Source organism: Oncorhynchus tshawytscha, linkage group LG09, assembly GCF_018296145.1.
Source record: "Oncorhynchus tshawytscha isolate Ot180627B linkage group LG09, Otsh_v2.0, whole genome shotgun sequence".
Taxonomy (NCBI): Eukaryota; Metazoa; Chordata; class Actinopteri; order Salmoniformes; family Salmonidae; genus Oncorhynchus; species Oncorhynchus tshawytscha.
In genome coordinates, this window is record NC_056437.1 from 49,935,208 (window position 1) to 49,949,019 (window position 13,812).

At 37.1% G+C, this 13,812-nt stretch overlaps 1 protein-coding gene across 23 annotated transcripts in view; it reads right to left on the reverse strand.

Annotated features, from left to right (window-relative positions):
* Nucleotides 1–785: 785 nt before the first annotated feature.
* The window catches only part of LOC112259143 (disks large homolog 2), a 196,949-nt gene continuing 183,922 nt past the window's right edge, over nt 786–13,812 (reverse strand). For 14 of the 23 annotated variants that reach the window (XM_042326992.1, XM_042326987.1, XM_042326989.1 and 11 more), the window contains 6 exons: nt 12,154–12,204; nt 11,629–11,730; nt 8,454–8,626; nt 2,382–2,494; nt 1,757–1,848; nt 786–1,185 (listed from right to left, as the gene is read on the reverse strand). In XM_042326992.1, coding sequence (XP_042182926.1) covers nt 1,079–1,185; nt 1,757–1,848; nt 2,382–2,494; nt 8,454–8,626; nt 11,629–11,730; nt 12,154–12,204 — 638 coding nt within the window. In that variant the 3' untranslated portion in view covers nt 786–1,078. The other 9 variants (XM_042326993.1, XM_042326985.1, XM_042326995.1 and 6 more) reach the window with 3 other exon arrangements.

The window sequence follows — 13,812 nt, forward strand, 5'->3', positions numbered from 1 at the left end:
AATTCTTCACATTAGGATACTTTGTGAATACGGCCTTAGACTTGTGGGCTCACCACAGTGCATTAATATCAGTCCTCAAAGGACTTGGGACTATAAGGTTCGATCTGCAAAAATATGAGTCTGAGATAATTGGCTTCAATGTTACGAACTCTAATTGGTTTGAATGGTGTCAGCAATTTATATAGTATTCTTTTGAATTTAAAATGAATTGGGCTATTAAGAGTGCTATATAGGTAGATAATTGAACAGAACAAGGCTGTCAATAATTTTGACAAATGCAGATAGAACCTTATATTCCCAAGTTCTTGACGAGTAGTTTTCCATTTGCCCAGCATCACCAAATATACAGTTCACTGTCAAACAAAATACCTTTTTCAAATAAAATGTTTAATCAAAGTTATACATCTTTATAATAAATATTTTATGTGCTGTTGTGCCCTCAAAGCATCTCAACAATGAAAGAATCCGCAAAATAAACAAAGTGAATTCTTATTCAAATTTAAAATGTCCAACAAATCTGGATTCACAACATAAAATTAATACAAAATAACAATGTAAAAATAGCAGGAATATGATGAACTGTGTCCAAGGGCCATGTGAGTGCATAGATGCCAGTCACACAAAATGTCAACTATTGATGTGAGGTGAGCGTCAGAGGACACAAAGTGCTAGCTGTTGGGTGGAGAAAAGCAAAAGAAGCTGATATTATTTCCTTCCTCTCCTTTGTTGGTGTGGCAATGACTTGTATCTGCCATCTTCTAAAATTCATTTGAAATTCCACGCAGTCGAGGTGAACACATGCCCATGTTTATTTAATTTCCTTAACATTTTCTTAAAAATAAAAATCATTAAATATACAAACAGTAACATTTTTTAGGCCAAAAATGTTTTTTTGAACTTTGTGGTGTACATTCAGGAACATTCATATTGAAAGTGAAAAAAAGAATAAACAATAACAAAAAAAAATCATATTAATTGGCTATAATTAGGAACAATATAAATTGCCATTACAATTGATCATATGTTACAAAGTATTTTGTTACTAGCAGTCCAATCTCCCTGCCAAAGTGGTGTGTTCTCATAATTTCTCCTTTGACGGGATCCAGATGTAGGGTCCTGAATGCTCCTCTACCACCATTTTGCAATGGTTATAAATTTCCTCTAAGGTGTCCCCTTGAACAAGGGCTGCAAAACATAGGGAGACATTCAGTACAGACAGACCTAGCCATTTAGAAATGATTTTCTTATGGAATAAAATTGCTCATTGTCCACTGAGAAGGACATTATTTTTTAGTAATGTACATACTGTTCGGGAGAACAATACATCGCACCCATATAACATATTGTCAATTCAAGACAAACATTCTGCTGACGCTTAAAAAAAATCCTAAAAGTAGTTTATCAAATGTACTAGTGGCTTAGTTCCAATTGTTCCTTGTCATACAGCAAATAAGGGTGTTATTTGTCACCATAAAAGTTGAATAAAGGGCATTATCCAGGCAGGGTTGTAATGCTCGTTCACATGCGCAGAATTACAGTATGGATCTGCTTTATAATTTGGGGCGTACCGTATGCAATGTTCCCACTAATTGTAGGATCTCGATGTGCACCAAAATTGTGTGAAATCTATAGAAGGTTAAGAAATGAGGCCTCATAACTGTAAACATCGGCACGGGTGGCACTTAAATCGACACGACTACAACACTTTTGTCTAAAAAGAGCAACAATGTTCATCTTTAACTCATGGATACTGTACCTGTGAAAAACTCAGCAAACTCCTGCTCCAGCTTCATGGCCCGGTCAAATGTCTTCCTGGCCTGTTCTTCTGTTAGCCTCTTATTCATCTCCCTGGGGACAGATGTTTGTTGTGAGGCCTCAGACTCCATGGGGAGGTTTCCCAGACACAGATTAAGCCTATTCCTGGACTATAAAGCAAGCTCAATGGAGAATCTCCATTGAAAGTGCCTTTTAGTCCAGGAATAGGTTTAGGGCTGGATTTAATCCGTAGTGCTGAAGAGCTGCGCTACAGGGCGATATCAATTTAAAGGCAATGTTCGGTCATTAGCAGAGACTGCATCCATTCTAATCGCTGTATATGTCGGCTAAATCAAAAATGACCTTCATATTTAAATCGCTGATCTTCAGCCCTTAATTTGTGTCTGGGAAACTGGACCCATAAATTCTACTGTCTGCAGCTGTTGTATTTGTCAATTCAACTCCCATGTTCACTTAATTCCCTGATTTGCCGCCTGCCCACTTTGGTGACCACTTAAAATACATTCTGCACTCACTTGATGTCAGTGCCTTCTACTGTATTGCATATCCGTTAAACACATTTGCTATGTAATAATATGTTCATGAGTTGGGAGATGAGAACTCACATTAATGAATCGATGGATCTGGGCTTTATAAAGATGGCAATGGGATAGAGTTGTGCTACTTGTAGTCGTTTAATGGCATTCCCCGACACGTCAAGTATGCAGTGTTTACCCTGCTGAAAGAAGAAAGAAACGGTTTATGTACAGTGCCTTTAGAAAGTATTCATACCCCTGGACTTATTCCACATTTTGTTGGGTTACAGCCTGAATTTAAAATGGATGAATACCCCATGATAACAAAGTGAAAACATGTTTTTAGAAAATGCTGCAATATATTTTTGCAATATTTCTCATTTAAATAAGTATTCAAACTCCTGGGTCAATACATGTAAGAATCACCTTTGGCAGTGATGCTGTGTCTTTCTGGGTAAATCTCTAAGCGCTTTGCACACCTGGATTATATCATATTTGAACATTATTCTCATTTTAATTCTTCAAGCTCTGTCAAGTAGGTTGCTGATCATTGCTATACAGCTATTTTCATGTCTTGCCATTGATTATCAAGCCAATTTAAGTCAAAACTGTAACTAGGCCACTCAGGAACATTCAATGTCGTCTTGGTAAGCAACTACAGTGTATATTTGGCCTTGTGCTTTAGGTTACCGTCTTGCTGAAAAGTGAATTTGTCTCCCAATGTCTGTTGGAAAGCAGACTGAACCAGGTTTTCCTCTAGGATTTTGCCTGTGCTGAGCTCTATTCTGTTTCTTTTAACAAAAAAAAACCTTTCTTGTCGATGACATGCATACCCATAAACATGATGCAGCCACCACTATGCTTGAAAATATGAAGAGTGGTACTCAGTGATGTGTTTAATTGGATTTGCCCCAATCATAATGCTTTGTATTCAGGACATTGCTTTTCCACATTTTTGGCAGTGTTACTTTAGTGCCTTATTATAAACAGGATGCATATTTTGTAATATTTGTATTCTGTACAGGCTTTCTTTTCACTCTATCACTTAGGTTAGTATTGTGAAGTAACTACAATGTTGTTGATCCATCCTCAGTTTTCTCGAATCACAGCCATTCAACTCTAACAGTTTTAAAGTCACCATGAAATTCATGAGCGGTTTCCTTCCTCTCCGGCAACTGAGTTAGGAAGGAAACCTGTATCTTTGCAGTGACTGGGTGTATTGATATACCATCCAAAGTGTAATTAATAGCTTCACCATGCTCAACGGGATATTCAATGTCTGCTTTAAAAATATATATGTTTTACACATCTACCAATAGGTGCCCTTTTGTGCGAGGCATTGGAAAACCTCCCTGGTCTTTGTGGTTTAATCTGTGTTTGAAACGCACTGCTTGACTGAGAGACCTTGCATATTGTGTGTGATGAGGTAGTCATTCAAAAATTATGTTAAAAACACTATTATTGCACACAGACTGAGTCCATGCAACTTGTTAAGCACATTTTTACTCCTGAACTTATTTAGGCTTGCCATAACAAAGGGGTTGAATACTTATTGACTCTAAACATTTCTGCTTTTCATTTTTTATTAATTTGTAAAAATGCCTAAAAACACAATTACACTTTGACATTATGGGGTATTGTGTGTAGGCCAGTGACACAAAATCTCTTACTCAGGCTGTAACAACAAATCACAAGGCACTGTACATAATCATTGAATTCACATGATGTTCTTGATTCAGTGAAATTACTGTTTCTGACAAAGAATCTGGTAATACTTTACTAGAAGGGGTAAACATTACAAACTGTATAAAGGGATAATTATGCTTGAAGACAAATAACACAGACTTTAAAAAAAGTTCAATCTTTGTGTGGTTGCAACATGCAGGAAACTACATTTTGTATTTCTCAGCCAATTAAAATCGTTGACGTAGTTGCACGTGATTGAAGGTGACATGTTAGCTATACTAATTACATAACCTGGAACATTTAGCCATATGCTAACCTTACCAGGTGGCAGTGATTATATCCTGTTCAAATTCATGATTATATCTGGTTCCTAACAGCCAATTAAAATCGTCAACATAGTTGGACGTGATCCAACACTTGTTCATGGAAGTGTCCTTAACAGAAGTCTAATGGCACGTTCTGATAATTAAAGCAACTACATCAAGTGCAGTTGACTGAATGGTCAAATATCTCTCTGTGTAGTGCCTTGCTCCACGTAATTGTCAGATTTTGACATGGGTTAGAATTTCACGAGTCCCCCTCCATTTTTAAATGTAGAATAACATTTATTGTGTTAGTGTGTTGAGAAGGGAACCGTGTTGAAAAGTAGTGAACTACATGTATTTCAACTATTAATATAATGACATTTTTGAAGTAGCTTTGTGGTAGTTGAACTAAATTAAAATCTTGGTAGTTCAGAAGTTAACTTTTTTCCCATGTAGTGGTGTAGCTAACTACTGGAACTCCACACAGTGGTGTAAAGTACTTAAGTAAAAAAATACTTTAAATTACTACATAAGTAGTTTTTGTGGGGTATCTATACCTCACTATTTACATTTTTGACAACTTTTACTTCACTACATTTCTTAGGAAAATAATGTACTTTTTACCCCATACATACAAAAGTACTCATTTACATTTTGAATGCTTAGCAGGACAGGAAAATGGTCCAATTCATTCACTTATCTTTGGTCATCCCTTCTGCCTCTGATCTGCCGGACTCATTAATAAACACACATGCTTTGTTTGTAATGATGTCTGAGTGTTGGAGTGTGCCCCTGGCTATCCATAAATTAACCCCAAAAAATGAAAATGGTGCAGTCTGGTTTGCTTAATATAAGGAATTTTAAATTATTTATACTTTTACTTTTGATACTTACGTATTTTTAAAACCAAATATTTTTTATTCAATTTTACTGGGTGACTTTCACTTGAGTAATTTTCTATTAAAGTACTGAATCTTTTTACTTTTACACTAGTATGACACATTTGACCACCACTGACTACACACAATTATTTTTTGCAAAAAAAATAATATATATATGGGTGAAGTAGGCAAGAATGTCCTTTCTTTTTCAGAAATAGACCTGCCTAATTATCACATGAAACATATATTTTGTGTTTAATGGGCCAAAATTACACATTCTGTTAACATCTGACTCCAGAGTAATCTGTTCTTGCAATTTGTAACAAAAAAAGACTATAAAATAAATACAAATACTGAGCTATATTATATGCTCAAAGAAATTGGAAAATTATATTTGTTTATACTAATACAATTGCTCAGAGAAAGAGATTTTGTTTAAAAAATAATAAAAATCTACGCACACCATTGGGCCAAAGAGCGCTATTTTCAGGTTGTGTGACCACAGCACTACCTGGAGTTCACTAAATGGCATTGACACTTGGATTGGAACCAGTGCTATGGACATATGACACGAAAGTAGAGGTCTTTGACCATGCACACCAGCGGTGGGTTCGGCCTTCAAAATAACAATGCGTATGCAGAAAATACCTCATCCCTACTGTAAAATATGGTGGTGGATCTTTGATGTTATGGGGCTATTCTGCTTCCACTGGTCCTGGGGACCAAGTGGCAGGATATTTTAGCCAAAAACCTGGTTGCCGTTGCCAGGCTGAAACTATCTTCCAGCAATACATTAACCCCAAGGCCACATCAAAATCCACAAAGAAATTGTTAATTGACCACAACATTTAAATTCACACTTGAACCCCATTTAAAACCTGTGGTTTGAATTGAAAAGGGCAGTCTAAGCAAAGGATATCAAGGATCTGGAAATAATCTGAATGGAGGAATGGTCTATGATCCCTCCCAATGTGTTGTCCAATCGCTTTCCTGAGCAGTTGTATTAGTATAAAATAATACAACTTTTTTAAAGTATTTCTTTTACAGTCTTTTTTTTGCTCATCTTTATCAAGGGTACCAATAATTATGGACCCCACAGTATGCGTTATTTGACTCGAGGATGAGCATTACAAAGTGTAATAGAGTCCGGGTTTGGCTGTCATTGTAAATAAGAAAAAATAAAGGTTAAATAAAATAAAATACATTACAGGTTGCACTCTCATTGTCAATCATCAGATGGCAGTATTATAGTCATTTTAAATGCGTTTATAGCGAGTCCAGACACGATCCCACACTTAGCCTACTCCATGTAAAAGATTCCAAATCAACAGTCTTAAATGTATGAAGACACTTGGCTGTATCTGTATCAGATGGAGAATTACTTCTATTTGACAAAGTCATCCAACTCTCCGATTGGCCTTTTCTGTACTATAGGAACTCCGATCAACAATATAGCCTACATTCATTCACATCAGATTGTGTCCTATAACCTACCGCTATAACCTATTACTGCATATGGGACTTTGTATGATACACTTCAATTCACTTCGACAATGTGCGAGATAGGCTATAGGCCTACAGAAATGAATCACTCCTGGAACCCTCTCGTGAAATCCATGAATTCAATGTAAAAATGCAAACCTACACATAGGCTACTGCCACATACATAATCGTCGCTACTATAGTATAGGATATATTACATAGACAAGTAGGCCTATGTACAACGTTTTCTATGCATTATTATATTCATCCACTTTGTCCCATATAAGTGGACCAGCACTGGACAGTGTTTCCCAAAAATGCTTGAAGGGAGGGGGGCTCGAACCCACGGTTAATGAACACTGTTGTTACGAGTAACTCGCTTTAGTGGTGTTTGCCACGAGGAAAGCAATGATGGTTACTGTACCTGACAGCTATTTGACAAGTCCATGAGGCTCTAACTTTTTTTTTTACAGTGTACGATAAAACTTGTGCACAGACCTCCTTCATATTTTCTCTGTAAAAGTACATGGGTGGATGTGAAACGGATTAGCAAAAAAGTGGGATTTTGTTATCTGCCTAATCGAGGATGCAATGATCATGCAATGTTGTCACTCTACACTTGAGACAGACCAATTGAAGGGGAACAAAAGTCAACCGTGGCTGCATTCCAAACAAGTAAAAGACACACCCTCTCCCCTCAGCCCTCAAATTTAGGGAACGCTTCTTTTGACGTATCATGGCGTATGATGAGGGTGGAATAAATTCATTTGAAATGGACCGCCCTTGCCCGGAAAAATGACACTTGTTCGTCCAGCGGTTTTGTTCTCAGTTATCATGGAACCACCGCTAGCTGTTGTGTGTGGTTTATAAGCGCTACAGTCAATTACGATAGCATTTCATATCTTGGCTGGAAGACAAAGCATCTGCAGACTTTGAAGCTAGCCATCCGATGATAACGGGTAAATCGAAAATTACAATGTGTGATTCCAGGGAAAGTTGAATGCGCTAGCTAACGTTTCCAAAAGCTAACCAAACAAAAACATCATGACTTTTACAATCCGTGTTTGGGGCGTCATGTGCATTAGTACCACAATTTCTAACTTATTTACATTTGTTTTTACTTACACTTGAATGTTGACTTCTCCATATTGATGTTGGTTTTAAGTTTTGGCAGACTTTTCTTAGCGGATGTACAATCATCGCGATTTGAATTATGTGGCGTTTCAGGCCCCGGAGTGAACAAAATTGTACACTCGCAAACTTGATCACAAAACACAGGCCGAGGGAATTACGTTGTCAACTTCCCTTGCTTGGCTAATCGTTTGAACCGATAGCAAAGATGGCCACAGGGATTCCCCCAAGGACATAAGGCAAAGGTAAGTGGAGGAGGGTGTGTCTTGTAGGTGTTTGAAATGCAGCCCTTGAATTTGGAAGTTTAAATATACCTCTCGGGTGTCCAAGTTGACCTTTTCAAGAAATGCTATTGGTTTGTGTATAAAAAGTTTAGGATCTTTGATAAGCGGATGCAGAATTTATTACAGGAAACAATCACTGCCACCTGGTTAGGTTAGCATAGGGCTAAATGTGTGAGGTTATATAATGGGAACTGCATACATAGTCAACATTGGGTTTGTGTACCGCTGTCTGTCACCATTTATTTTCTGCCTGTGGAATATATATATATATATATATATATATATATATATATATATATATATATATATATATATATATATATATATATATATATATATATATATATATATATATAAAAAAAAAATCTCAATTGCAACGACATTGACACTTACCCTCTCAGCCACATATTTGACCGACTGAACACTGGTTCCGTAGAGATTGTCGTTGTATTGGCCCGCCTCAATGAACTTGTGCTCTTGGATGTCCTGCTCCATCTGCTCTCTGGACATTACAAAATGGTAGTCCCGCCCATCGACCTCGTAGTCCCTCCTTGATCGAGTGGTATCTTTGGTACAAGAGAAGGAGGCAAAGAGGTAAAAGAAAGTGTATTTAAATACAGAAAGTACAATGTAAAAGGAGGAAATTGTTTAACTGAATGTGCAAATTGTTGAAGAGGGAGTTAGAGGGGAAAGTGTTTAGAGTGATTGGTTTAACAACATAAGTGTCATTGTGTCCTTGAAACAAATTCAATATGATTCTAGATAAACGTCAAGGACATATTTAATCCCAAATTATAGGGAGATGTGTCTCAAAATCAGACGACATCTACAGCTGTCCATCGGATGACATAAATTTTTTAATACATTGTCATTTAGCAGATGCTCTTATCCAGAGCGACTTACCAGAGCAATTGGGGTTGAGTGCTTTGCTTGAGGGAACATCGACAGATATTTCACCGAGTCGAAACCGCGACCTTTCAAATGTTTTATTTTTATCAAACGTTATCTATTTGTTAGAAAAATACAAACTTTTTCCAACCACTTTGAAATCAAGGTCTTCAAACAATCAGGGGAAAAAAGGTTGTTCACAAGACAACATTTAAAGATAGAGTCCTTAATTGAAACAATAAAGCGGTCCCCCTCGTCGGTTTTGGTAGGAAGCTGAGGGATGGGCCTGGAGAAATGTAACCCCTCTCAAATTCCCAGACAGAGCTATGGATGCAAGGACTGACCATCCATTATATAAAAAATATTGTTTTAAGGCTATATACGATTTATTTACATTGTTTACAAACATTGCAGTGAAATAAGCTTTAATTAAGGGTTTCTGATGTGGTACGACAGGTGAACTAAGCATATGAGCCATTTATAAAGTTATATTCTTCAAGAATCAATGAGTATTGATATTTAATTTTCAGTCCACAAATGGCTGTAGCAACGAAGGATTCTAGCCTTAATGTCATTTGTTAGTATGGTCCCACTTTACAGTAAGTGACTGATACCTTTTTATTTACAATATAGTTACAAAAAGGCAGGCACAGTGGGATCACAGTGTAGATACACAAACACAACTGCCTGTTTGTGTGTGTAAACAAACTAATTCATTGTTCACTGTTAGAACATTTTTCAAAATAACATGATCGTTTTGAACCCATTATAACTAGTACACCTACGTGGAAATCTGGAGGGTGTAGGGTTTTCAGTGTGATAGAATGTAAACCCAGTGTAAGTGTTATGATAATCTAAGGGCTTGATTCAATCCGTTTCGTGGAAGTTCAGTGCAATAACACAATTGAAATTTAAATGAAAGGCAATGTCCGCGAGTTCGCAGAGACTACATTCACGGTAAACGCTGCATATGTCAGCTCAATTGGAAATGACCTTTACCCTTTAAATTGCCCTGGAGTGCTGAACTTCCGCCATAGGGATAGAATCAAGCCCTGAATGTGCTTTTTGTTCAATCTGAATTTTTGGTATATGTGTTAACGTAAATGTGTATAATAGGGAAATCTATAGATTCTCTGTCGCATTGGTTAAAAAATGTGTCGGTTTTTCTGGGGAATATATAGATTTACCAGTGAGAACAGAAATCTACACATTCCCCACGGTGAATCTATAGATCTCCTGGTAACTGTGTATAGAGAGGCATTTTTGTATTTTTAAATGTCAATACTTCTACATAAGCACATTTTGAATCAAATACTTACAACAGAGTGGAACCTATTCTACTACCTTTCACTACATTGACTTTACCAACAACTTGGTTACACTACATATATTCTGTATACCAGCAACGACGTGGCTTACTTACCTCGATGCCCTGAACTGTTAGCTGCTTTATTTGGTTTTAAAGATAGAAAGATAAGTAAATGAAAACAAACAAAATGAAAACAAAAAATATGACATCAAGTACACAGTGATGTGAAATATACAATAGTATTAAATACTCAAATTTAGTTTAGTCCAATTTTGATAGTCCCAAAAATGCAAGTTTTCATGATCACTTTCATTACATGACTTTCAGTCTCCTGATTCTCAAAACCAAATAGGAGCAAAAAAGTTCCAAAACTTTTCTCCAGGCCTGCTATTAAGACAACCATGAGGCGTGTATGTGCAAAATAATTGGATTGTGAGACCACATAAATTTTGTACAGACAAGAAATGTGTGAAAAATGGTTTGAGTAAAATGCTCCTTTAAGCCAGAAACACTACTGTCCACGAACCTCTGAACTTAGTAGTATAGCCTCACTATCTTTCATACTGGTCTACAACAGTCATAAAGTTTTTAAACAAAACACGACCAAAACACACAATCCTGTTGTCCGTATATCTATATCCAAATGTGTTCCCATAGCTTCTGTTGGATTGTGAAAAAAAATAGTTTGTAGTAATTGTTTCAAGAAAAACCTAACCATGGATTAGTGTCTCCTGGCCCATAGAATACATTCAGTGTGAGGAACCATGTAACATCAAGTTCTAAAATCCTGAACGTCCCTTTAATAGTTCAATTAAATTGCACATGTGAATAGAAGGGAATAATAAGATCCTACATTATTATTGTCGTCAAGAAATCATCTCTGGGTAATTTAACCAAGTATGTAATATACAAAACAAAGAACCCCAAAAAACATGTAAGGGAAAAAAATTAAATGCCTTTTGATGACAAATTAGGAATAATAATGAATCAAACACTATAATGACATAACAAATGAAATAGATGGTTATAAACCACTACCACAATGGTGTATTGGTAGCACAGTGGAATTTATAAGGACAAAGGTGTTATACACTGTTTATAGGGAGAGCTAATCACAAGGGCACATGATCACACAATTAATTTGTGATGCAGCAACAAACACCCTAAGACAGCGTGGAAGACTGACTCCTGGGTCCGTATGTAACAAGCATCGCGGCAACGGAGTGCTGCTCTAGGATCAGGTCCTCTCTGTCCATGAAACCTTATCCATTTTGACCTAAGAGGCAAAACTGATCCTAAAATCAGCGCTCCTACTCCGAGAAGCTTGATACCCAAGGCCCCTGGTTTCCTTGCGAATGTACAGGTACTTACGCGGCACGCAGGAGCCAAATTTGTCCGGGTATTCTGATATCAGGTCGTCATTGATTCTGTCCTTCATCGGTCCAAGGATTATGACGGGTCTGGTGTAATTAACTGAAAGATAAAATGGTGTCGATTGACTAATTTACAGACGTTTGAGGCTATAACTGTCCCCCTAGCGTTACTCTCTGCAGTAATTTTGGGCATGCAATTCTACTACAATAGCCGCTTACCCATTGTCAAGCTATACCCGAGCAAGACAATGCATGCTAGTGCCAGAACGGGTTTGATGTCTCGACTCAACAAGTGATTACTTCCTGTAAATAACTAGTATGGAAGAACTTGTTGGATCTAGAAGAGGAGGTTAACAGGAAGTCATCAATTGTTTTATATCTGGATTTTAAAACCTTGTGGCACTAGTACACATTGGCTTGCATGGATATAGCCTGACAATGTGTAAGTGGCTAATGTTTCACTGACTGAAAAAGTGCTGAGGCATTAACAAGGAGCGCTTTGATGAAAGATTGGAGTACTCACTCTCATGTCGAATGACAGGCTCATAAGAGAGAATCATGTCCTCTTGACTCCCTGGTGACATGAAACAATATGAAAACGGTTACTAAAATAGCCACTATGAAACAGAAAACGGTTACTAAAACAAACATGACATACACGTTCATGCTTATTCTCATGATCAAGTGTCTCACGACAGGAGAAATGTCAATCTGGATGAGTAAAGAAGTGATTAGACACTAGCAATGAAAAGACTCTTGGTGTAAATTGTGACTTCGCCATACTAAAAATAGGGACTGAGAGAGTTTATAATGCTTTCGAAGTGAATTGTGACTCTGTTGCCAAGGGAGTTCAACTCCTCTGCTGCACTATGCAAACAGGCTTTTCAAGTATACATTTTACAACAAACAAACAACTCGGAGGTTCTTTTCTCTCATCTGAAATTCCGAGCAGTGGATGTGTTTTGATTTACAGCTGTGGCCACACATGAATGTACTGAGTGGATAATCAAACTACAGCTGGTAGGGACTGCCATATGGACCTCAAAAGGAACCCTTGACCACCAGTCAAGTTATGACTAGGGTGATATATTGGTCGTTTCATTGCATTACTTGTCCATACACTTAAATAATATGACATCAAATCAGTTTCTTTAGTCAAAAAATTGTCAATATAGGCCTAATTTAATTTAGGTCACGACTAGAGCTCTCAGGAGGATGATCACATTGTGCGCTTGTCTCAAAACCTAAAAAAAAAACTCTTTGCCACGATTAATTTAACCTTCTACTATAACACACCCAAGTGCCCTGCTTCACTTTGAAGGCTTCAGCATAACACCTAGAAAACCTATATGAACTGTTATCTGGCAACTCACAGTTGTATTTAATTGGTGCTTCTTGGAGATGGCATGTTAAGTTATTTAGTTAGTATGCGCAAAACACAGCCACATCAAAATCCCCCCCCCCATACTAGCCATAGTTCTGCTGTAATTATAAAGTGTCAATCTACTTCACATAATTGTTGCTTTTTTATTTATTTCATATGAAAATCAAGACAGTACCAACATGATCTTGTTCTGCATCTATTTGTACTCTGATCCCGGGATGTGGACTCAACATAACATCAATAATAATATATAAGAGAAATCAAATGTTACATGGGTGGGTGTCCATTATTGTCGCAGTAAAATAAAAAGTTGCGACAGAAAAAGAAATGGGAGACAAGAACACCTTTCTTTTTCATGGGATTCAACAATGTGTCAAACTCATTCCATGGAGAAACATTCAAAATGTACTATAAGTGAGATAATTAAAAAGCACAAATATACATAGCATTGACAGTAAGAACCCCTTAGCATGCCAGCCTAAAAAGAGCTGATCCCATTCAGATGACCAGTGTATATCCAAACAGACAACACCTGTCTGTTATAGAAAGAGAGAGATTTACTATAAACAGAATAGTTGCATTAAAAAAAGTACATTTATTTCCAGACTTAAACACTTTGTTTCCATCTTTCTTTTTTTGTGGCATGCAAACAATCTTAATGTTAGGAGGTGACAGAAATCAAGACAATCAGGTCCCAAAGTGAGTCGTGATACTGCAGCATGCAAACAGGCTATCAAAAAGAGTTGATAAGGTAGCGAAAAAACAAAGAGGGGGGAAACGAGCCCAAACTCAAAAGGG